The 24,703-nt window shown below is 42.8% G+C and overlaps 1 protein-coding gene across 2 annotated transcripts; it reads left to right on the top strand.

Annotated features, from left to right (window-relative positions):
- The first annotated feature begins 334 nt into the window (after positions 1 to 334).
- On the top strand, positions 335 to 24,001 carry LOC116007030 (protein DETOXIFICATION 16-like). 2 transcript variants are annotated; one of them, XM_031247595.1, is made up of 8 exons: positions 335 to 592; positions 938 to 1,482; positions 1,959 to 2,045; positions 3,945 to 4,001; positions 4,796 to 5,034; positions 9,430 to 9,548; positions 23,665 to 23,751; positions 23,893 to 24,001. In XM_031247595.1, the coding sequence occupies exons 1-8, from the start codon at positions 335 to 337 to the stop codon at positions 23,923 to 23,925; spliced, it is 1,425 nt and encodes a 474-aa protein (XP_031103455.1). In that variant the 3' UTR covers positions 23,926 to 24,001. The 2 variants fall into 2 exon arrangements, with proteins under 2 accessions (XP_031103455.1, XP_031103456.1); XM_031247596.1 differs by having other exon boundaries at positions 420 to 592; positions 951 to 1,482.
- Positions 24,002 to 24,703: the final 702 nt, after the last annotated feature.

The raw sequence follows: 24,703 nt of genomic DNA, 5'->3' as shown, positions 1-24,703 counted from the left end.
ACTTACTTTTTTATTTTAATATTAGATATTAATTTAATTGTGCGTTCTATAACTAGTATAATATGTAAAATAAATATGAATGCTCAATTATTAGCTTAGACTTATTTTGCAAATAATAATAATAATAATAATAACAATAATAATAATAATTTGCGTCCCGACATGAGGGCCGGGAGACCATTATATCGTTCGTATTAGTTAGGAACATACTTTAATTTAAATTTTGCAATATTTGGTGCTTCATTTCTACATTATATTTCTCTTACCAGTCTTTAAGTAGCTAGTTATATCTGCCTTAGCTTGTCACGTTCGAATTTGGCTGGCGCAGAAGAGGATGGAAAGAAAAGCAGAGATGGAGATCCCATTGATTCCTGAATCTGAAAATGATGAGAGAAGAAAATGTTGGGATGAGGTTTCCGGCGAAGTGAAGAAGCTGATGGTTTTAGCTGGCCCTTTGATTTCGGTAAATCTTCTGTTAACTTCCCTGCAGTTCATCTCACTCATGTTCGTTGGCAATCGCGGCGGCGAGCTGTCTCTCTCCGGCGCTTCCATGGCCACCTCCTTGGCTTCAGTCACGGGTTTCAGTCTTATGGTAAGTGTTAGAATAAAGTGTTTGTTACTTGCGCAAAAAATTATAATCCTTTTATTGGTATCTGCCGCCCCAAAATTCTCCTCCCAACTTCAATCAGTCTTAAATGTTATAGTTGAGTTCTTTCCCAACGGCCAACACCAACCAATCTAAAATTACTTTATACCGCTACATAATTTTCCCTTACCCTGTTGAATTTTGCCTTTACTGGCCCTCTGCCCAATAATCTCAGCAGTACTAGACTTGGCCTTACCACACTCAACTGCAAATAAAATGTTGAAATTGTACTAATTTTCAACTGCAATAATGAATTAGCTATGGATTTCGTGTTTGTTTAACCAAAACCAGAGAGGATTCGCAGGCGCTTTGGATACATTATGCGGTCAATCATACGGCGCCAAACAGTACCGAATGCTGGGAATCTTTACGCAGAGAGGAATGGTAGTGATGCTTCTAGTCTGCACTCCGGTGGCCGGCGTTTGGGCCTATACCGACCGGATCCTCAGGTTGTGCGGCCAAGATCCGGAGATATCTGACGCCGCCGGCGAGTACGCTCGGTTTCTGATACCCAGCATTTTCCCGTTCGCAATCCTGCGGTGTCTGGTTTCATTTCTACAGGCCCAAAACAACGTTGTCCCCATGATGTTCACGGCCGGAATCGGCGCTTTGGTGCATGTACTCAGCTGTTGGATTTTGGTGTTCAAATCTGGGATGGGATTCAAGGGTGCTGCCATGGCTAATGCCATATCTTACTGGGTTAATGTAGTGTTGTTGGGTGTTTATGTGAGGGTTTCTCCTTCTTGTAAGGAAACATGGACAGGGTTTTCCAAGGATATGTTTCATGATATCATCAAGTTTCTTAGATTAGGGATTCCTTCGACTGCCATGGTTTGGTACGTACTTCTCTCCGCTCCAACTTTATCAATTTTTTATAGGACAAATTATATATACTATTAACCAGAATCTACCTTATATTATAGATCTTAGTCCTAAATAATTGCAGTCAACATATTCTATATCCTTTGTGTGTCCATAAATAAATTAAAGGCAAATCGTATAGTAAGTTAGTAACTGTTGACTCAGAATATATGTTGACGGTCGACATTCAATATTTTAACAACATTTATTTGTTTTGCAATTAACATATATTATGTGTCTTTAATTAAATGTTATATGCCTTCAATTTATTTACAAACACATGAACGATTAATTACACGTAAAAAATATGTCAACTGTATACCTATCATTTTTAGATAAGAAACCATAATACAAGAGCTGGATTCTAGTCCATGATATAAAAATTGTCCCATGACCTAACCGGCCAATTTTATTTTCTAAAGATGTTTGTGTGTATGTGTGGTAAGTGCAGCTTAGAGAATTGGTCATTTGAGCTGATGGTTTTGTTATGTGGGCTTCTTCCAAATCCTAAGCTGGAAACTTCAGTTCTTTCTATAGCGTAAGTCAATTAGTTTCATATACAATTTCAATTTTTTTAAATACTCTCTCCCGAATATATAAGAGCACAATTTGATTGTATGGGGTGTATTCAATGCCGACTTCTATAAACTTTAAATTTTTAGAAATATTAAAACTTGTAGTCTTTAAAAGTTGATAGTATTTGCTTCAATTTTTTTATTAAGTTAAGGTGATAATCCCCTCAAACATTTTAAAGTCTTTAAAAATCAATAGTATTTTATTCAGATTGTTAAAATTCCTTAAAAGCTTATTGGTATTCAATACGATAGGAATTTTTATGAACTCTTTTGAGAACATTGATAGACTCTTTCTTTCAAATATAAATGGTTAAAATCCATCTTTTGAAACATCAAACTTCTAAAGTTTTCTATTAAACTCTTCAAATTTTTTCTTCCCCATAATTTTACTGATTATTTTTTCCATCATTATCCTTTGAATTTTCCCAACAAAGGACACTAATAGGGAAAGTCCTTCAATTCTCTTCGAGTTAGCTACTAAAAACACAATTAAGTTTTTTTTTTTTAATAGTCTTGGTTGGGGTATAATTCTAGAGGAAGAGGGAGATGAGGGGTTGAATAGACTTTCTTTAGTTTTAAAAAATATATAGTGATCTTATATTTTGAAAGATATGAGTAAACAATTTTATTACAAAGATTCGATTCAAAGTGTGCTAGGGAAGTCTTGAAGATTACCTTTAAATTAAAGTTTGTAGCGTTTTATTGAAAATAATCGTGAGTGTATGTGAGAGTTAAGTTTAAAAAGATAATCCTGATAAAGTAAGAATAAGGGTTAGAGAGATAAAGTCAGGAATATTTTATAGTGGTTTGAAAAATCTCTTATTTCACTCTTCGATCTCCTTATTCCTTAACATGTGGTATTTCACTAGTATTTCTTCAAATAAAAGTGATTACACAATAAAGAAAATAGGAACGATTTTTTTACCAAGTTGCACGTGTTTCACTACAACACCTCATTCTTCAAAGATTTACCACAAAGTCACCATGAAAAGGATAAAGTGTCAAGATGACTGATTAGTCGTCAAGGACTATATAAAAGATTCTTGAAGCATTTTTCTCTTGAATGCTTGTAAGTCATAGATTTTCAATCTCTCTTCGTGTTTCGTCGTATGTCTTACTTCAGAAGATGATCTATTTATAAATTATAAAGCTAGAGGTTTGAGAGTGGATCCTTTGAAATATTTTTGTTTGTGCCTTCTGAAATTGTAGGTGTCCAAAAGCATGCCATTTCCTCCTTTTATGTCTATATATATGACTTTGGTTGTTAGGTCATGCTCTTTTTTTTTTACGTTATTGCCCATTACTTTTTAGAGGTCAAAAATTATGATTGCCTATTTTTAGAAAGTGTCTTGAGGGACATTCTTGATGTGTGTGCCCAACAACTGTTATCAAAGCTTTCCTTGTACACTCTGTACTTCTTTGCCAGTGCATTGCTGAAATTGTATTGATCTTCACTGGAGTTTTTTGCAAGCTAGATGTTAAGACATCTATAGGAAGATCCTTAGACTTAGGATACGTTGCTTCAAAAGTATTACATTTTTTTAGCTTCAAAGATTACGTTTTCTCATATAAGTAATAAATATTTTATTCATTAATTATTTAGTATTATATCTGCTAGTATAAATATTACACTTCATCTTGACATGATCCATCTCATGGACACCAAAAATTCGTAAGACGTTCTCACATAAGCTTTTGTCTTACATTTATTATTACATTGAAAACCATCAAAATCAAATACGCCCATAAGTTACATTCGTTATCGAACAATAGATGCAAGTTCGAACCACATTTAGTTCCCCCAGCTCTCTTGTTGCAATTAAATTAGTGGCTAGCTAACTGGTGGTGTTAATTTTTCTCAGACTAAATACATTCATCATGGTTTATATGCTGCCTATGGGACTTGGTGGCGCTATAAGGTAACTTTCAGTTTTTATCTGCCACTTAATATGTAGTATATTGATTAAGATCTTGCCATTTGGGTACAACCATCTACAAGATATATAATAGGTGGTTATATCTGATAATCAATCAACACTTGATGATGGTTATACCCGATAGTTGATTAACACCTTAAAATAAGTTAATTCTAAGAATGATCCATTACCTATCCACATTTACTAATTTTTATCTTCAACTTTTAATTATACTACAAATGATCCCTTAACTATTGACATTTCTCAATTTTCATCATCAACTTTAAATTTGACCATAAATGGTCCCTTAACTATTGATTTTTTTTTCCAAATTTAGTCATTCAGTTAAATATCAATTTAGTAAACATTAAATTTAATGACAATATGTAAAATTTTGGGTCTTTGCATTCCCATCCCACTAATGATGATCTTTGCTCGATTCAACAATAAGATTATTTTTACATTATTACTAAATAGATATTTAACTTAAATGACCAAATCTGAAACAAAATAAATAGTCAATGGATCATTTATAGTCAAATTGAAAGTCGATGATAAAAATTGGTAAATATCAATACACAATAAACCATTTATGGTCCAATTGAAAGGAGAATAATAAAATAGTTAATTGATCGACTAGGCGGCCTAATCAGCGCCTAGGCCACCTAGACCTTGATTGAAAATCAAAGATAAAAGTTGATAAATGTTAATATTCAATATACTAATCCTGAAATTAACTCCGGTCTGACCCCTTACAAAATTTGTATTGTTACTTGATATGATTTTGGTTAGTGCAGTGTAAGGGTGTCAAATGAAGTGGGTGGTGGGAGACCAAATGCTGCGTGGGTGGCGGTACGGACTGCGTTAGGGTGCGTGGCAACAGAAGGGATATTAGTAGGCATAGCAATGGTTTCAGTGCACAAAATATGGGGTTATGTTTTCAGCACTGAGGAAGAAGTTGTAAACTATGCTGGCCAGATGCTACTCTTGCTCTCTGCCTCTCACTTCCTTGACGGCCTTCAATGTATTCTTTGCGGTATGTATCTATATTAGAAATTAAACATAATTTCAATCAAGTCTCATTAACTGAATCAACAAATAAAATAAAACAGAGGGTATAAATGTTTATCAAAAAAAAAAAAAAATATATATATATATATATATATATATATATATATATATATATATTATATATATATATGTGTGTGTGTGTGTGTGTCCTCTTTGTTGTTCTTATTTTGAGGAAATGCCGGTGGACGATACTTTGCGGACAAAGCGCCATCTTTGCCTAGATCTGTGGATGAAGATGATACCTTCGTCCATTGATCTCGACGAAGATGACATTAGCTCTGTTTGGTAAATAATTAGCCTATCAGTTAATTTTGACCTATTTGACCATTATTAGTTGTTTGATTTGGTTAAAAAATCAATAAGTGCTTGGTTAATAACCTTTTTGTAACTCAAAGCAACCTTTTCAATTAGTCTTTTGAGAAAAGAAATTATACAAAACAGCTATCAACTAATAGCTAATTTAGCAAGCACTTTTCTACACTTAGCTAATATTATCAATTAATTATACCCTCTAACCAAATCAGCTAACAACCATTTACCAAACAGGGTCATTGTCTCTGTCCAAATCTTTGCCTCCATGGCAGCCACAAAAGTGAAAGAGAATAATCATGTTTGAAGATAACATTTTTTTAATGCAAAAAATAAAGATAAAATTGCGGTAAAAGAACCGAAACAGAGTCAGGGGACAGAGTCCCAATACAACTTGCTAACTTGAGAATAGGTCGCAGTAGCTCAAAAATGAGCTAAAACATTGTGGTCGCAGTCGGTTCTTTTAATTTAGCACAGAGGTGGTTTGCTAGCTTGCCGTCGCAGTCGATCAACTACTTCGAGCAATTGGCGGAGGAATTTTTTACACATTACGCGGGTAGTATGAAGCCTAAAAATAATTTTTCTGACCTAGCATGGGTGCACCAGGATGAAGGAGAAAGCTTCAGCAGCTACCTGGCCAGGTGGCAGAAAGAGGTTCAAGCAGTCGATGGAGGATGGGACGATCAAAAGGCCTTGGCCTTCTATATAGAATCCCAGCACCAGGATGGACAATATGGCAAGTTGCACGATGAAAACCCACGAAAATACGCTTAAGCTATTCAGATAGCTAATTAGCTTGCCGACACCGAGGAGGCGGTCACGTAGAAGAGAAAACAGGTTGGGGTGGCCTTGAAGCGACCCCGACCGGAGAACCCTAAGAGCAGCCGGTCGAAGGGTGCTGCTACTGGTCAAGTAAGTTCAAGATGAGTGCACGATAGACTCGGACCGAGTGGCTAACGATCACCTGCGTAGCCCATTCAAGAAGTACGGAAGCAGTTACCACCTCCACCACCTGTCCAACCGATGGATAACTCACAAGGATTGGATGAGCATACGATCCCGTATTGTTGGTATCATTGTAACAATTCGCACTCGATAGAGGACTGTGAAGTCTTGAAAGTTGAACTTGAGAAACTAATCCAGTGTGGGCGACTGACCAATCAGTGGCACCGAGACAATGCCTCTCGAACGACTGATAAGGTATCCGTTAAGGGCAAGTATCCCACGGTAGAGGGGGAGAGAAATAAAGAATGAAAGGGCAATCATGTCATTCAACTTTCAAATTTTAACTGGTCGTGGTCTTTCAACTTTCAAATTTTTACGAATCGTGGTCTTTCTAAAAGGACCACAGTTAGTTAAAATATGAAAGTTGAAATATAGATCACGGGTGGTTAACTTGAAAGTTGAAGATTCTCCATTAATTTAATTTTTGAAACTTGAAAGTTTAAGACTAAACGTGATAGGACCCGTATACTTAGAGAACCCTAAATGACATTAACTAGTACTTTTAATATAATTTTTAAATATATCAATTTTATACACTAATAATGAACTTAATATTATAATAAATTGAATTAAAAATAATTTCAATCAAGTCTCATTAATTTTATCAGACAAATACAATGAGACGGAGGAAATACATGTTTGTCAACACACACACGCATATATATATATATATATATATATATATATATATATATATATATATATATATATATATATATATATTCTTTGTTATTCTTATTTTGAGGAAATACTGGTGGACGGTGCCTTGCCATCTTCGCCAAGATCTGTGGATAAAGATGACATCTTCGTCTATTTATATGGACGAGGACGAAATTGGAGTACTTTGATAAATAGTTGTTAGTTGATTGGTTAGTGGTTTGACTAGTTGATAATATTAGCTGATTCTAAAAAATTGTTTGGTAATTAGATGTTAGCTGATAGCTAATTACATGTAAAATGACTTTTTAAAAAAACCGATAAAAAACTGTTTTGAGTTGCTTTTTAAATTTTAGCATTTTAAAGCAATTAACTGTTACAAAAAAATAATTAATCAAGCATTCATATTAATTGTTTAACTATGTCAAATAACTAATAATGATCAAATAAGTTAAAATTAACCAATAAATTCACTATATTACCAAAACGTGTCATTGTCTTTATCCAAATCTTTGCGTTCATGGCAGCCACAAAAGTGGTCGAAGCTGTCATGCGAGGTGAAAGAGAATAATCATGTTTGAAGATTTAAAATTTAAAATTTAAAATTTAAAATACCTAATATTTGTAAAAAGAGTTAATTCCATTTTTGGTCTTAGATTTATAGGCGACAGTCTACTTTTAATCATTTTTATTAGAACATCCACATTTGGTTATAGTATTATTGTGGTATGACCATTTTTGGTCCTTCGTCAACAAAATCGTTGAATAATCGTTAAATACAAATGCATTTCAATCATTTGTATACAAAGTGAGTTGACTCTACTATATTTGTATGTTTATTTTTTAAAAAAATTCATAATTAAATACTGAAATGCATTTGTATTTAACGACATTAGAACTGTTTTGTTAATAAAAGACCAATAATGGTCATGCCACAATAATACTAGGATCAAATATGGATATTCTAATAAAAAGGACTAAAAATAGATTACCACTTATAAATTTAGGACCAAAAATGAAATTAACTCTTTATAAAGATATACGGAGTAGTAAAAAACACAATTTCCATTTGAATTTTACCTTGGTTAGAATATACATTCTCCAAAACATTCCTAAAAAAAGTCAATAAAATTTCACCCTTTCTCACTTTTCATTAGGGATAGTTTGGTTGGATGAAAAAGCTTTTCAATGGAAACTATTTTCTTTAAAATAGAGGAAAATATCATTTTTTGGTATTTGGTTCATGTAATTCTCACATTTGAGGAAGCCAAAATTCTTGATAGGACATGAGATTTTGTTTTACATGTAAGTTGGGAAGCAAAATAAGATGACTTGATTATTTTACCTTTCTTGTTCTTTCTTAATTATTATTACTTTTATTATTTTGTAGGGGTATATAAGTCTTTATACTCATAATTCCTTATAATTCCAAATTCAATAAAGAATGAAATTGATATTTTTAGTAATTTTTTTTCTATCAACCAAACAGTGAAATTCATTTTTCTAGTAATTACTACTTTTCTATAAAATTTCAATTCCATTTCCCTTAAAATATTTTTCGTGAACCAAATGGGCCTTAGAGTTTTCCTTGATTATCCCTTCTCCAAATCATTTCTAAAAAAGCTAGGCCAATAAAATTCAATTGTTATACGCTAGACCAGGGTTCATATTGCATTGTAAACCCTGATACAAAAATTTTGCACCTTCAGTTAACACATTTCGTACACTATAGTTAACAATTTCTGTTCATGTAAAAAATAACTTGATAATTGCTGACACATAAATGCATAATATGATAGTTGTATGTCAACTGCAAGTGCAGAATGTGTCAACTACAGATACATAATCTGAAGGTTATTTTTGGACCAAGGTCTACAATGTAAGGTAGACCGTGGTCCATGATATAATTTGTAAAAAAAATTCTAGCCCATACTATAAAAGTCAAAAGCCCAACAATATAGAATAACAATCGTTATATTATGGGCATGGATCAATCATAAACATTATAGGCTCTAGTCTAGATTATGTACATTTAATAAATTATGCATATTTAATTAATAGTTATATACATTCAATTATAACCAAATGTACATAATATGGTAATATAAGTACATAATTTGGATTAAAATTCACAGTAGGCATGAAGGACCCTGGCCAACAATATAATTTGCATATATATATATATATATATATATATATATATATATAGAATAACTAGAAATGATATTTGCGTACATTTCCATGATAGTGAGAGACCAAAACTAACGGAACCAAAATGTTTAACCAAATATTAAAAGTTGTTGAAAAAGAAATTAAATTGCAGTTTGTATGAAACCAAGCAAATGAATATATATGTATAAAATTTATTTGGATATGAATGTAATTTCAGGCACAGCGAGAGGATGTGGGTGGCAAAATATTGGGGCAATAGTCAACTTGGGAGCCTATTATTTGCTAGGGATACCTGCTGGAATACTCTTAGCTTTCGTCTATCATGTTGGAGGCATGGTACGTATCAAAATATATATTCCATATTTTATTTTTTTACTTTTCAGTTTTACATTTACTCATGTTAGCTAGCATGCACTAGAAGCCATTAATAGGTAGAGGTCCATTTACTTGCGTAGAAGATGAAGAGAAAGAAAGAAAAAAGAGGGCCATGAGTAGTTACATTATGAGAGAGTGAGAAATTTAGGTGTTAACCTCGAGCAAGTAAAAATCTAAGAGGGAGGTAGGAAAAGGGGTTTGAATAGACTTTTAAACGTGTTTTAGAAAGAGTTAAAGAAAATAAAATTTTCTTGCAGCGAAAGTCCATCTTGAACTTTCCAAGTAAAAGTTTGTAGCTTAGTTTTGTTTGTAAGTGCACGTGTGAACTCGTATATGAAGGGTTAGTCATAGGATAAAACAAAGAGCAGAGTAAAGTAAAGCACGAAAGAGGGAGAAAAATGTTTATAGTGATTTTCGAAAAATTTTCTACTTCACTAGCTTCTACTTATAATCCCAAGGAAGATTTCACTATATATTGTTATAAAAGTACCGGTGAAATGAAGCTTTTTGTATATATGCACTAGTACTTGCTTCTCAGATGACAATCCTTGGACTAAGTCATGAACTCCTTGCCGACTTAGTCTTCACTATTTAATCAATCTCTAGCTAAGGGTTAACAAAGTCACATTGCTAATGATAGGGATAAAATCCGGTCTCCGTATCCCGATCTCTCGCTCTAAGTAAGGACTCAGCCGGACCCTTAGATTCTATTCCCGGTCTGCCGAGCCTGGTACTCCACACTCCGGACCGCCGCAGCAACCCTGGCGAGATTCAGAGTAGGGGTCTCACATCCACTTGTCGTAAGCGCATTGGACCGATAGCGTGACCGGTGCATGTCCGCCACGCGTCCTGCATGCGGCCAGACCGGAATAGGCCTGATTGAATCCGCTATAAAAGGCGCGTTTAATGTAGACAGGGGGGACTTTTTAGCTATTTCTCCTAGAACAGTAGCTAAAGAGACCGAGAACCACTGACCCACTGTCACGAAGCTCGGTCACACCTAGAGTATTCCACCCTGTACTCTACCATATATTAATACGAATATTCTGTTCTGCATTAGACCGTATCATTTTGGCGCCGTCCGTGGGGACCGAAGTAACGAGCCGAGTTCCGTTCTACCCAACTTCGATCTCCAATCATGTACCCATATATGGATTATTTTGCCGTTGCGGATCCAGAGCAGGAGGCACCTTCCGATCTACGTTCCCGCCTTAGCTCTAGAGGCGACCCGAGCAATACCGTATATCCGCCGGCGGCTGATCCTGTCAACATGATTCACCCTCCCCAGACATTCCCTATACCGGTCGGACCGATACCGTACCAGTACCCACCATACCCGCTTGATCCGACCGCTCATTGGTGGACCACTTCCCCTCGTTTCTATCCGACACCTTATGCCCCTCCTTTCCCGTTCCAGCCGGCGCCGCCCACTCAGCCGCACGCTCAGCCACCGGTCCCTCATCCGGATACTACGACGATCGAGGCTGCAGCCACACACTCGCCCGCTAGGAGGGCGCAGTCTGAGAGGCGACCGATCTCCTCTAGATTGCAAGAACCGACATCGGCGCGTCGACCTGCTCTGTCGCGTTTGAGCGCCTCAAGTTCCAGGCCACCTCCAGCCCGGGAAGAGGCGCCGAGAGTCAGTGTTCTGGACCGAATCGACCCGCCAATGGAGAGAGGGCATCGACCATTACACGTCCCGACCGCGACCGAAGCTGATTCGAGCGAAGCAAGTTCTTCGGATTCTCGTAACCATAGACGCCGTAAACCAACCCGTCCGTCTGGTCTTTCGCGTGGAATGCTCGATCAAGTCCGAGCGGAGTTCAACAGATGGAAGCGCGAGGAAGGAACTGACCGACCCACTGGCCGATCTAACAACCTGCTCCGAATGCCCTTTACACACGAACTCATGAGCGAGCCTTATCCAATAAACCTGCGCGTTCCTGGGACAAAGAGTACGCTGGCAGGTCGGACCCCGAACAGCATGTCAACCTCTACTATGGTAACATGCTCATGATGGGGGTATCCGAGGCCGTCATGTGTCGGGCGTTCTACTCCACGCTCACCGGGAGAGCTGCAGAGTGGTTCCGCACCCTGGAACCAGGGTCCATTTCGAATTTCCGAGACCTGGCCCAGAGGTTCGTCGATCGCTTCGCCATGGCCAAGACCGTGAAGAAACATTTCTCTCATTTGGAGAACGCCAAACAGTTAGACGGGGAGCCGCTCTCTGTCTTTATCGAGCGATGGAACAAGGAAATGTCAGAAATAGAACCCGTGGATGACGTAACTGCCACCAACCTGTTGTTGAACTCGCTGAGAGCGGGAAACCTGTACCAGGACCTTATACTCCGGCCGCCGACCTGCTACGAAGACGCTGTGCGCAGAGTAGTAGCTTACGCTACTGCCACGGAGGCGAACTCAGCCAAGAGGTTGATGGAGACCGGGGGGTCAAGGAGGGATTAGGGCCAGAGAGACCGACGCCCGAACAATCCGCGACAGAAAGATCGCGATGGAAACCCGATTTACACCCCGCTGACCAGGCCGGTTGTAGAGGTCTTGCAATTCGCTCAAAGTTGTCATCTGATCCAGTTGCCCGCCCCGGCGAGAGATGGACCGGATAAGGAGAAGTACTGTGCGTATCACCGCAATCGGGGACATGACACCGAAGAGTGTCACGTGCTCAAAGGTCTGATCGAAGACCTGCTACAAACCGGGGAATTGGCCCAGTTCGCCGAAAAGAAGAGGAAGAACCGGCGTGGATGGAGGAAAGATTTCAAAAAAGATAAGGACAAGAAAGACAAAGACCCCGACCTCGATAGGGAACCCCAGGCAGCCGCTCGAAAGCAGGTTATTCACGTGATATTCGGAGGACCGGAAGGTGGCGACACTGCTGGAGACCGGCGTAACTGGGCTCGAGATCTACACGTGGCCCTAGTCGAGGAGTCAAATCCGGAGAAAAGGATGAAGGTGGAGCCTATCGTGTTCACTGATCGGGACTTGCCGAGCAGCCCCAACTGCGCGACCGAAGCGTTGGTGGTAACTATAGACATCAACGGCGTCGACGTACAGAGAGTAATGGTGGATACGGGGTCGAGTGTGAATGTTATGTACCTAGACGTCTTCCGAAAGCTTCAGTTAGATCGGTCCCAGTTAACGCCTGTCAGGACACCGCTCTCGGGTTTTACAGGAGCAATGGTCCATCCGGAAGGAGTCCTCCGTTTGCCCGTTGAGGTCGGGACCGTTCCGAGAGTACTCCGGGTGACCATGGAGTTCGTCGTCGTTGACTTGGCGTGCGTTCATAACGCCATCTTAGGCAGGCCGGGGATATCGCAGCTCGGCGCAATAATATCAATGCCGCACCTATGTATGAAATTCCAGACTCCGGAAGGTGTAGGCACGGTCAGAGGAGACCCCCAATCGGCGAGGCGATGCTATGTCCGGGCTGTACAGAAACAAGATACCAGTACGTCCCGGGTGAACACTATCAATAAGAAGGGAGACGCCCGAGTCGAACGTCCCGAACCGTCGGAAGAGGTCGAGTTGGTACCGCTATCGGACTCTCAACCGGAACGTACTGTGAAGATTGGCTCGGCCTTATCGCCAGATTTACGGACCGCAATCATCGCCGTCCTTCGGGAATACGCCGACATCCTGGCCTGGGGACCGGAAGATATGCCTGGGATCGACCGCCAGACAATATGCCATAGGTTAGCCGTCCGCCCGGGCTCCCGACCGGTCAAGCAGAAGCAGAGGCACCTGGCGTCCGACCGACGAGAGTTCGTCCGCTCCGAAACGAAATCCTTGGTAGCGGCCGGACACATACGGGAGGTTCACTACCCCGAGTGGTTAGCAAACGTAGTTCTCGTCCCTAAGCCCCCAGCCTGGAGGATGTGCGTGGATTATACGGACCTCAACAAGGCGTGCCCGTTAGACCCGTTCCCTTTCCCGAGTATCCACCAGATGGTCGACGAGACTGCAGGCGCCGAGCTCTTAAGTTTTATGGACGCTTTCAAGGGCTATCACCAGGTGATGATGGCCGAAGAGGACGAAGCCAAGACAGCATTCATTACTCCAGACGGTCTATACTACTACCGAGTTATGCCGTTCGGTCTCCGCAATGCCGGTGCAACTTACCAGAGAATGGTGAACACCTTGTTCGGAGAGCTGATCGGTAAAACGATGGAGGCCTACATCGATGACATGCTGGTAAAGATTAAAGATAAGTATGACCATGCGTCCGACCTGAGACGGAGCTTTGAGATCATGAGATATAACCGGCTGAGACTCAATCCGGCCAAATGTACTTTCGCAGTCCAGACCGGGAAGTTTCTCGGGTTTATGATGACAAGGAGAGGAATCGAGCCGAACCCCGCGAAAGTGAAGGCGATCATCGACATGAGGCCGCCGGCCACGGTTAGAGAAGTTCAACAGCTAACTGGTCGACTGGCCGCCCTGAGCCGCTTCCTCTCGAAACTTGCTGAACGAGCACACCCGTTTTTCCAGACACTGAAGAAGACATCCGCCTTCATGTGGACTGATGAGTGTCAACAGGCTTTCGAAAGTTTGAAAGAGTACTTGGCCTCGCTGATAGTGTTGTCCAGGCCGGAACCTGGTGAAGAGTTGCAGATTTACCTCTCCGCATCAGACCGCGCTATCAGCGCAGTGCTCTGTCGAACCGACCCTGAAGGGGTGCAACGCCCGGTTTATTACATCAACCACGCTCTCCAGGGCCCTGAACTGCGGTATACCCAGCTGGAGAAGGTCGTATTCGCGTTGTATACGACCGCGAAGAAGTTAACGCCATACTTTCAAGGCCGGGTGATCCGGGTGCTCACCGATCAACCGATAGGGGCCATACTCCGGACGAACACCTCCTCCGGTCGGTTAATTAAGTGGGCAATGATGTTGACCCAGTTCGCAATCGAATACACGCCGAGACCGGCCATTAAAGGACAAGCCGTAGCAGATTTCGTCGTAGAATGCTCAGCACGTGACAGCACCACCCCGGTGACCTCCGACACTGCCCCGGTGGAATGGGAAATTGCAACAGATGGGTCAAGCTGCAAGCAGGGTGCCGGCGCTGGTATAGTTCTCACCAGCCCGGAGGGCTTCAAAGTTTACTACGCCCTGTCGCTTGCTTTCTCGCCGACCAACAATGAAGCGGAGTACGAGGCCTTCATAGCCGGCTTGCGACGTGCCCGCTATCTGGGGGCTCGGCATGTGAGGATCCGGACTGACTCAGCCCTAGTCGTCGGACAGGTCACCGGCGCTTTCGAAGCAAAAGGAGAACGGTTAGCCCGGTACCGCGACCACGCTTTATCCATTATGGGATCGTTCGACGCTTGCATAGCCGAGCACATTCCACGGGCCGATAATGCGGAGGCAGACATGTTATCCCGACTATCACACGAAGCTCCGGAATATATATCGAAGGTCGCCCGGGTGGAGGAGTTGCAGACTGCTTGCGTGGATGCGCTTCCCGTGATACCGGTTGATGCAGAAACGGATGATTGGATCACCGACCTCCGTTCATATTTAGAAACCGGGACCTTACCAGAGAATGAGCAGAAGGCCAGGAAAGCAAAGCTGCGAGCTCCCCGTTTCCAGATAGTTGACGATCGCCTTTACCGGCGGTCTTACGGAGGGCCGCTGATGAGATGTCTAACCCGCTTTGAGGCCAAACTCGTGATGGCCGAGATGCATTCCGGACTTTGCTCTGCCCATCAGGGGGGCCGGGCCTTGGCAAGAAGAATAATGCTGATCGGCTACTATTGGCCGTCGATCCAATTAGACTGCGAGGCACTAGCAAAGTCGTGTGAGTCCTGTCAACTTTACGCCCGAGTCCCAGGCAGGCCGGCCACCTTTTATCATCCGGTCAGTTCTGCAATACCGTTCGCCAAATGGGGGGTAGACATCTTGGGACCTTTCCCGTAGTTGACTGGTCGACGTCACTTCATAATCGTCGCTGTGGACTACTTTTCGAAATGGGTCGAGGCCGAACCACTAGCGACGATTACATCTCAGCAGTGCGCTCGGTTTATATGGCGAAATGTGATCTCCCGCTTTGGAGTTCCAGTTCAGCTGGTGACCGACAACGGAAAGCAGTTCGAGAGCGAGTATTTCCAAAATTTCTTAGCAACGGTTGGCACAAGGTCGCTCCGTTCTTCCGTAGCATATCCTCAAGGGAACGGTCAAGTGGAGAACGCGAACCGAACGATCCTGGAAGGGCTGAAAAAGAAGTTGCACTCGGCCGGACGAAGCTGGGCAGACGAGCTCCCGTACATCTTGTGGTCGTACCGGACTACGCCCCGGGAGGCCACAAAGGAAACGCCTTTCGCGCTAGTCTATGGCGCCGAAGCCCGCCTGCCGGTGGAAGCATGGATACCGACCTCTAGAGAACAGAGCTATGATGAGAACGGCAATGACTCCTTGATAATCACCGGGTTGGATTCTGTGGAAGAGAGGAGAGAGGCCGCAGCCCGGAGGGTCGAGGAATATCAGAAGAAATTGAAAGCATACCGCGACCCTAAAGTGCGCCCCCGGTACTTTCAGGTCGGAGATTACGTGCTGAGAGAGAGACAGGCCAGCAAACCATTAGAGAGCGGGAAATTGGCCCAGAGCTGGGAAGGACCATACGTCGTTTCGGCCGTGGTGAGACCGGGGACCTACCGGCTCGAAACCACCACTGGCAAACCGGTCGACCGCATTTAGAATTCCCAGCATTTGGTCCATTTTTATCAGTAGTTTGTAATAGGTTCGGGAGCCTGCGTGCCCCAATTTACTTTCGCCCTGCGAGGCTGTTCCGTTTGAAATGTAGTACCGACCGGTCAAGTCGGCTTTTCTGTTAAATGTGTTTAATGGTGAGAGCAAGGTGCTCACCCCGGGAGTAAGGTGCCCGGTTACCGGTCTTCGGACCTTAATGGTGAGAGCAAGGTGCTCACCCCGGGAGTAAGGTGCCCGGTTACCGGTCTTATGACCTTAATGGTGAGAGCAAGGTGCTCACCCCGGGAGTAAGGTGCCCGGTTACCGGTCTTCGGACCTTAATGGTGAGAGCAAGGTGCTCACCCCGGGAGTAAGGTTCCCGGTTATCGGTCTTATGACCTTAATGGTGAGAGCAAGGTGCTCACCCCGGGAGTAAGGTGCCCGGTTACCGGTCTTCGGACCTTAATGGTGAGAGCAAGGTGCTCACCCCGGGAGTAGGGTGCCCGGTTACCGGTCTTCGAACCTTAATGGTGAGAGCAAGGTGCTCACCCCGGGAGTAAGGTGCCCGGTTACCGGTCTTCGGACCTTAATGGTGAGAGCAAGGTGCTCACCCCGGGAGTAAGGTGCCCGGTTACCGGTCTTCGAACCTTAATGCAAAAGCGTTCAAAAGAGATAAGTAAAGCAAAAGCTGTCACGAGTGAAAGCGGCTCCAAGGCCGTTAAAATAAGAGTATTGCCCGACACAACGAGGCCGGGCTCTCGAAACAAAACGACTCAAAGGTCGTCAAAATGAAATAATACCCGGCACAACGAGGCCGAGCTCCCGCGTTTACTAAGGGCGTTCGGCCGACCGCTCGACCCCAGGTTCCGTCGCACCCTCTGCCGTTGGTCCAGCATCGGGGGCTTCCGCATCCTCCGCCGTTGGTCCAGCGGAAGCGTCGGTGAAAGGGACCGGTAGTACTTGCCCCTCAGGGGCGGTTGAGAACGGCGTCGGACCAGGGTCGGGCACCTCTTCGGGAAGCACGGCCAAGACCCTGTGGAGGTCGTCGTCGTCGATCGAGACTTCTAAGGCAGCTCGAACGTCGTTCTGCATGGCTCGACGACCACTGTTGAACGCCCATGTCCCGATCTGCATGGCTCGACGACCACTGTTGAACGCCCATGTCCCGAACTCGTACATTAAGTCCTCACTGTTGAACGCCCATGTCCCGAACTCGTACATTAAGTCCTCCCTGTTGAACGCCCATGTCCCGAACTCGTACATTAAGTCCTCCCCGACCGACGCCCATGTCCCGAACTCGTACATTAAGTCCTCCCCGACCGGCGCCCATGTCCCGAACTCGTACATTAAGTCCTCCCCGACCGGTGTGCGCGAGATGGCCGCAAGAACGGCCTCCCCAGTCTCCCGCCCTCGGCAGATATGCTTAGCCAGGAGGACGGGATCCGTTAAAACCTTCTCGCCAAAATCCGCCCGCTCCAGGATCATCCGCCCGGTCTCTTCGGCCGTCTTCAGTTTCCCCTCGAGCTCTTTAATCCGCTGTTCCCTCTTAGCGAGGGACCTCTTGAGCGGGGCCACGTCCCGACGATGGATCTCGTCCCCGTCCTTGGCCCGGGCATACAGATCGGTGACCGAGTGCGCCATCTAAAAGAGAAAGGTGGTGAGAAGACCGGCAGACGCTAACAAGAACACGATTAATCACTTCGCGATACCTGGATGAGGTCGCGAGCGATGCGCTCTCCCACTAGCGCTGTCGACCATCCGCTTGTCTTTTCCGGAGGAGGAGCCGCGGCGCAGATCCTCGTTAGCAGAGCGGCCGGGGATTCGTCCCCGTGCTTCATGAGCACGTCGATCACGGNAGAGTACGGTGGGCATTAGGGGCAATCTGCCCGGGCAAAACGCCATAGTATTTCATGAAACCCAGCAAAAAGGGATGGAACGGGAAGGTCAACGGGGCCTTGATGGAATCCAAGTGCATCCCGAGCCAGTCCCCGTTCGTTCGGTCAACGACGCTCCCTAATGACCGTTTGGTCTCATAGTTAACAGTTCCGGTTAACAGGGCCGAGACTTCCTCGATCTCCCCGCGGGTGAGAAGACTAGTGTGTCGCCGCAGGCCGCTGCTGTCTAGTCGGATCCTGCTGGCGGCCACTGGAGGGGTAGAATCGACCGGTAGACCGGCGAACCAGTCCCTACCATAGGCCGTAGGGGCAGGCTTCCCTCGACCTGAGGGCCCCGCTTCCGTGGAAAGAGGCTCCATAACGGGCCGAGAGTCTGCTTCGTTATTCTCAGCCCTCGGTTGGTTGTTAACCCGGACTGAGCCCTCGGGTTCTGAGTAAGTGTCTATGGCGTTGAGGTCAGAGTCATAAGTCGAGACCGTGAACGATCCGACTTCGACCGAGTCGCCATAAGTCGAGACCGTGAACGATCCGACTTCGACCGAGTCGCCGTAGCTGTGGTCCGTGAACGATCCGACTTCGACCGAGTCGCCGTAGCTGTGGTTGGATAGGTTTTGACTATCCGATCCGCTCATGGCTGTACCTAGCAAGGACAAGGAGGTGTCTTACTAAGGTCAGCCCGGGACTCGAGATCACCCAAAATCGTAAAACGAATGTATCTACGAGTATAAGCAAAGGGAGTTACCTGTCGAAGAAAATTCGAAAACGTGCTGAGGCCGACAACGCTAAGATCGGGAAGTTTAGGTAGCTCGGGAGGCTCTGAGTTTGTCTCGTTCGTGAAAGCCGGAAACACTGTACGCACCGCGCTTTTATAGGGGGAGAAAGAAGGGGCCGACGGTTCGGCTCCCCAGGGCGTAGACCTAGCCTAGGCCCAAGTTCCGAGGCTCGTGCGAACGTGACACGTGGACACTAGGGCTGACGACACCCGCTGACGACGTTTTCCTTGTCCCGTTCTGTTGGTCAACTATGGATGGCGCAACCCGGATCCGATCGTACAGCCCGGACTTTTCCTTCAGCAATCGTAAGAGACCGGGCTGGGGGGCTAGATGATAGGGATAAAATCCGGTCTCCGTATCCCGATCTCTCGCTCTAAGTAAGGACTCAGCCGGACCCTTAGATTCTATTCCCGGTCTGCCGAGCCTGGTACTCCACACTCCGGACCGCCGCAGCAACCCTGGCGAGATTCAGAGTAGGGGTCTCACATCCACTTGTCGTAAGCGCATTGGACCGATAGCGTGACCGGTGCATGTCCGCCACGCGTCCTGCATGCGGCCAGACCGGAATAGGCCTGGCTGAATCCGCTATAAAAGGCGCGTTTAATGTAGACAGGGGGGACTTTTTGGCTATTTCTCCTAGAACAGTAGCTAAAGAGACCGAGAACCACTGACCCACTGTCACGAAGCTCGGTCACACCTAGAGTATTCCACCCTGTACTCTACCATATATTAATACGAATATTCTGTTCTGCATTAGACCGTATCAGCTAAAATGATCTTTCAACTCCTTTCAGCAAAGAAAGAAGGATGAGGTTGAGGTTGGACTTTTAGAATCAGAGTATTCTTTTAACTTAGAATACTTGATAAAGCTTTGAATGATCAATCAACCAGCAATTCTCTCTTTCTCAGCAACTTCTTCTAAGCATGGAGTCCTCCTTTTAAAGAAAACGTAGGTTGAGTGCCAACTTGAAAATTCAAATTTACCCTTTGCCACTCACAAGTGATAGCAATCTAAAAGCTGTCACAATCCACAAAAATTCTATGTAGACTAGTAGGTGTTAAACAACTACTCGACATGTGTCTAAGAGCTCTTTTATCCTTTCTTGCATTAACTCCTTCTGAGGTTGATATATTCCTTTTGCTTTGAAAGAGCATAAGTTGGTTTAATTTTCTTGAGCAAGATCGCCACCACGATAGTGAGATTGCAATGGATGTTGTTTTTGTTTTTTGGGTGTTGGATTAAAAGCTTCAGAGGTGCTAAGTATAGCATCACTGTTCCACCCTTTTTGAGCTAGAGACGATCTTCTATTTCTCTATTGCTTACTACCTTTTACCACACACTTATTGTCTTCTCCCTAATCTCTCTCTTTTTTTTTTCTTTTTTCTTTTTTTTTTCCTGAGCTTTGGTGCCTTCTATTTATAAGATAGAGCTGGGGGTAGGTTAGTAAAACAACATTGATCGATTAGAATCTGTCTATTGCACTCCATTTTGATAGGTGTCCATACTGCCAAAAACTCCACGAAAATGCAGTTGTACATTCCTTGTCTTCTTTGTGTAACAAACCATGTCTTTCTTCAAGAGTGCTGTGCAAATTTAAAAGAAGAATGTGCTGCAAGTTTGTCGTCTTCTTATTAGCCTCTGGAAAAATTCCATGTGTCACCTTCTAGAAGGCTTTCCAAAAGATGACTCGACAGGTTATAACGATGATTTAGACAATTTCTGATTCCTTGAGACTTGGCTGATAGAGAGTTGGTCNGACCGTGAACGATCCGACTTCGACCGAGTCGCCGTAGCTGTGGTTGGATAGGTTTTGACTATCCGATCCGCTCATGGCTGTACCTAGCAAGGACAAGGAGGTGTCTTACTAAGGTCAGCCCGGGACTCGAGATCACCCAAAATCGTAAAACGAATGTATCTACGAGTATAAGCAAAGGGAGTTACCTGTCGAAGAAAATTCGAAAACGTGCTGAGGCCGACAACGCTAAGATCGGGAAGTTTAGGTAGCTCGGGAGGCTCTGAGTTTGTCTCGTTCGTGAAAGCCGGAAACACTGTACGCACCGCGCTTTTATAGGGGGAGAAAGAAGGGGCCGACGGTTCGGCTCCCCAGGGCGTAGACCTAGCCTAGGCCCAAGTTCCGAGGCTCGTGCGAACGTGACACGTGGACACTAGGGCTGACGACACCCGCTGACGACGTTTTCCTTGTCCCGTTCTGTTGGTCAACTATGGATGGCGCAACCCGGATCCGATCGTACAGCCCGGACTTTTCCTTCAGCAATCGTAAGAGACCGGGCTGGGGGGCTAGATGATAGGGATAAAATCCGGTCTCCGTATCCCGATCTCTCGCTCTAAGTAAGGACTCAGCCGGACCCTTAGATTCTATTCCCGGTCTGCCGAGCCTGGTACTCCACACTCCGGACCGCCGCAGCAACCCTGGCGAGATTCAGAGTAGGGGTCTCACATCCACTTGTCGTAAGCGCATTGGACCGATAGCGTGACCGGTGCATGTCCGCCACGCGTCCTGCATGCGGCCAGACCGGAATAGGCCTGGCTGAATCCGCTATAAAAGGCGCGTTTAATGTAGACAGGGGGGACTTTTTGGCTATTTCTCCTAGAACAGTAGCTAAAGAGACCGAGAACCACTGACCCACTGTCACGAAGCTCGGTCACACCTAGAGTATTCCACCCTGTACTCTACCATATATTAATACGAATATTCTGTTCTGCATTAGACCGTATCAGCTAAAATGATCTTTCAACTCCTTTCAGCAAAGAAAGAAGGATGAGGTTGAGGTTGGACTTTTAGAATCAGAGTATTCTTTTAACTTAGAATACTTGATAAAGCTTTGAATGATCAATCAACCAGCAATTCTCTCTTTCTCAGCAACTTCTTCTAAGCATGGAGTCCTCCTTTTAAAGAAAACGTAGGTTGAGTGCCAACTTGAAAATTCAAATTTACCCTTTGCCACTCACAAGTGATAGCAATCTAAAAGCTGTCACAATCCACAAAAATTCTATGTAGACTAGTAGGTGTTAAACAACTACTCGACATGTGTCTAAGAGCTCTTTTATCCTTTCTTGCATTAACTCCTTCTGAGGTTGATATATTCCTTTTGCTTTGAAAGAGCATAAGTTGGTTTAATTTTCTTGAGCAAGATCGCCACCACGATAGTGAGATTGCAATGGATGTTGTTTTTGTTTTTTGGGTGTTGGATTAAAAGCTTCAGAGGTGCTAAGTATAGCATCACTGTTCCACCCTTTTTGAGCTAGAGACGATCTTCTATTTCTCTATTGCTTACTACCTTTTACCACACACTTATTGTCTTCTCCCTAATCTCTCTCTTTTTTTTTTCTTTTTTCTTTTTTTTTTCCTGAGCTTTGGTGCCTTCTATTTATAAGATAGAGCTGGGGGTAGGTTAGTAAAACAACATTGATCGATTAGAATCTGTCTATTGCACTCCATTTTGATAGGTGTCCATACTGCCAAAAACTCCACGAAAATGCAGTTGTACATTCCTTGTCTTCTTTGTGTAACAAACCATGTCTTTCTTCAAGAGTGCTGTGCAAATTTAAAAGAAGAATGTGCTGCAAGTTTGTCGTCTTCTTATTAGCCTCTGGAAAAATTCCATGTGTCACCTTCTAGAAGGCTTTCCAAAAGATGACTCGACAGGTTATAACGATGATTTAGACAATTTCTGATTCCTTGAGACTTGGCTGATAGAGAGTTGGTCTCAAGTCTCAACTCTGCTATAGCTTCATGTATTCAGTGAATCTTGACTCAGCTGGTTGGTAGATTTGTTGCTTCCTTCTATTATGCTAATTGTCTACTCTTTTTTGTTAGAAGTCATTTTTCAACTTCCACACCAATATCATACCACTGCCACCACTAACATCATCACCATTACCACTACCATACCACGTTACCACCACCACCACTTCTGCACTACACCACCATCATCACCATTACCATCATCACCACCACCACCACAAAACCACCACCATTATTATTATTATTATTATTATTATTATTATTACTATTTTTTCACGCACATGCCCAATGTTTATTTTTAAATAAGTACTTCAAAATATATCAATACAAGATTATATAGGAGATGTTCATGCATATGTAATTGAATGTTGAATTTGTTTATTTAAATTGGTAACTAAAAGTATATGAATGCAATATAATATATGAGAGATTGATTATAATTGTCACTAAAATAAATTATTGCTATTTTGTTAAAACGATAGTCAAAATACTTAGTCTAATAAAATGATAGTATAAGTAAATACTACTTTTGGTAATAAAAAATTATACATTTTAAATCATGTTAATAAAGAAATACGATTTATCTTTAAAGTAAACTACTGTGGTGTAGTCCAAAAAATATTACAGGGTAGTTTCCCGCTTCAATTTATTGGGTTATTCGAATGTCTTCTTTGTCAACAAATCCTTCCCAAGTAGTTAATATGCTTCAAATTATTTTTAATTTCTTTATAATATATGTTATTAATGCAACCAAACACACTGAAAATAAAAATATTTTCTGAACAATGATTGATTTTTAGAAAACAGTAATTTTCAGAAATCATTTTTCTAGTTTCCAAACACACCCTAATATATAATCTTCTGATAAATTTAGACTGACCCGTTTTTGTTAGTTTTGATAGAAAAAAAGGTACTTACTCTTTTAATCAATTTGGTTTAGGGACTTTGGTTGGGGATCACAATAGCCCTCTTCGCACAAGCAGTACTGCTCTTTATAATTACTTTGCGAACAAACTGGGAAAATGAGGTAAAATATCAAACCTCCTTTCTATCCCTTTCCATTAATTTTCACTTCGGTAACCAATAATTTTATATATATATATATATATATATTGATCGTCTAATATGATGGATGGAAGTTGGTTCTGAATGTTAATATATATTGCAGGCAAAGAAGGCTTCTGATACAGTACACAATTAACACCATGCATGACCTTGCAGTAACATGAGGATTGAGGTATATTATTTTGTACACAAATATTATGTTGTTGGAACAAATAAATTATAGATATGCACTGAGTACATAGATGTGATTAACGGTCTCCCTAAAATAACCTATGAGTTTCCTGTTTCCCGTATGCTATCTCCATTTGTGGATTTTAAAGAGATTTTGAAATAGTAAAACTTTTGAGGTTGAATTTTTAAACAAATGTGGGAAGTAATTTTTTTGAAGTTTTTCTCCTGCAAAAATAGAGATCTTGGCCGTGAAGAGGGGCGAGAAGAATCGCGCCTTACGTGTCTCACGTGCGTGAGGCACGATTCTTTTATTTTTTAATTTTTTTTCAGTTTTTTTTATTTTGTTTTATTTTTTCCTTTTCTTTTTTTTTCCTCCACTCCCATATTGTTTTTCTTAATCACACCTACAAAAACTCATCAAAAACCACACCAAAATCTTCACTATTAGGAAGGCATTACTGTTGGAAGACGTCTGGTGTGGACCTACGACAGATGAACATAATCTCTGGATTTTAAAATAATTACAAAACGACATCAATGATATTTTAATGAATTAATTACCGAAATTGTCTCTTGACTATAGTGAAATTACTGATTTGGTTCTTGACTATGTTTTGACCAATTAAGTCTCACAACTTTAAAATCTTAACCAATTTGGTCTTATGTTTTTTTCGCCGTTAGACATCCGTTAAATCGAGACCAAATAGATAATTTTGTTATAGTTAAGGGATCATTTTGGTCAT

Source organism: Ipomoea triloba, chromosome 15 (assembly GCF_003576645.1).
Source record: "Ipomoea triloba cultivar NCNSP0323 chromosome 15, ASM357664v1".
Lineage (NCBI taxonomy): Eukaryota > Viridiplantae > Streptophyta > Magnoliopsida > Solanales > Convolvulaceae > Ipomoea > Ipomoea triloba.
Note: the sequence above shows the minus strand (reverse complement) of the source record. Positions and strands in the feature narration are given on the sequence as shown.

Excerpts from the sequence above, each read along its gene's own strand:
- LOC116007030 (XM_031247595.1), top strand. The coding sequence starts at position 335 with ATGGAAAGAAAAGCAGAGATGGAGATCCCATTGATTCCTGAATCTGAA. Across the intron at positions 1,483-1,958 it reads CCTTCGACTGCCATGGTTTG|CTTAGAGAATTGGTCATTTG; the intron begins GTACGTACTTCT and ends TGGTAAGTGCAG. Across the intron at positions 5,035-9,429 it reads CCTTCAATGTATTCTTTGCG|GCACAGCGAGAGGATGTGGG; the intron begins GTATGTATCTAT and ends ATGTAATTTCAG.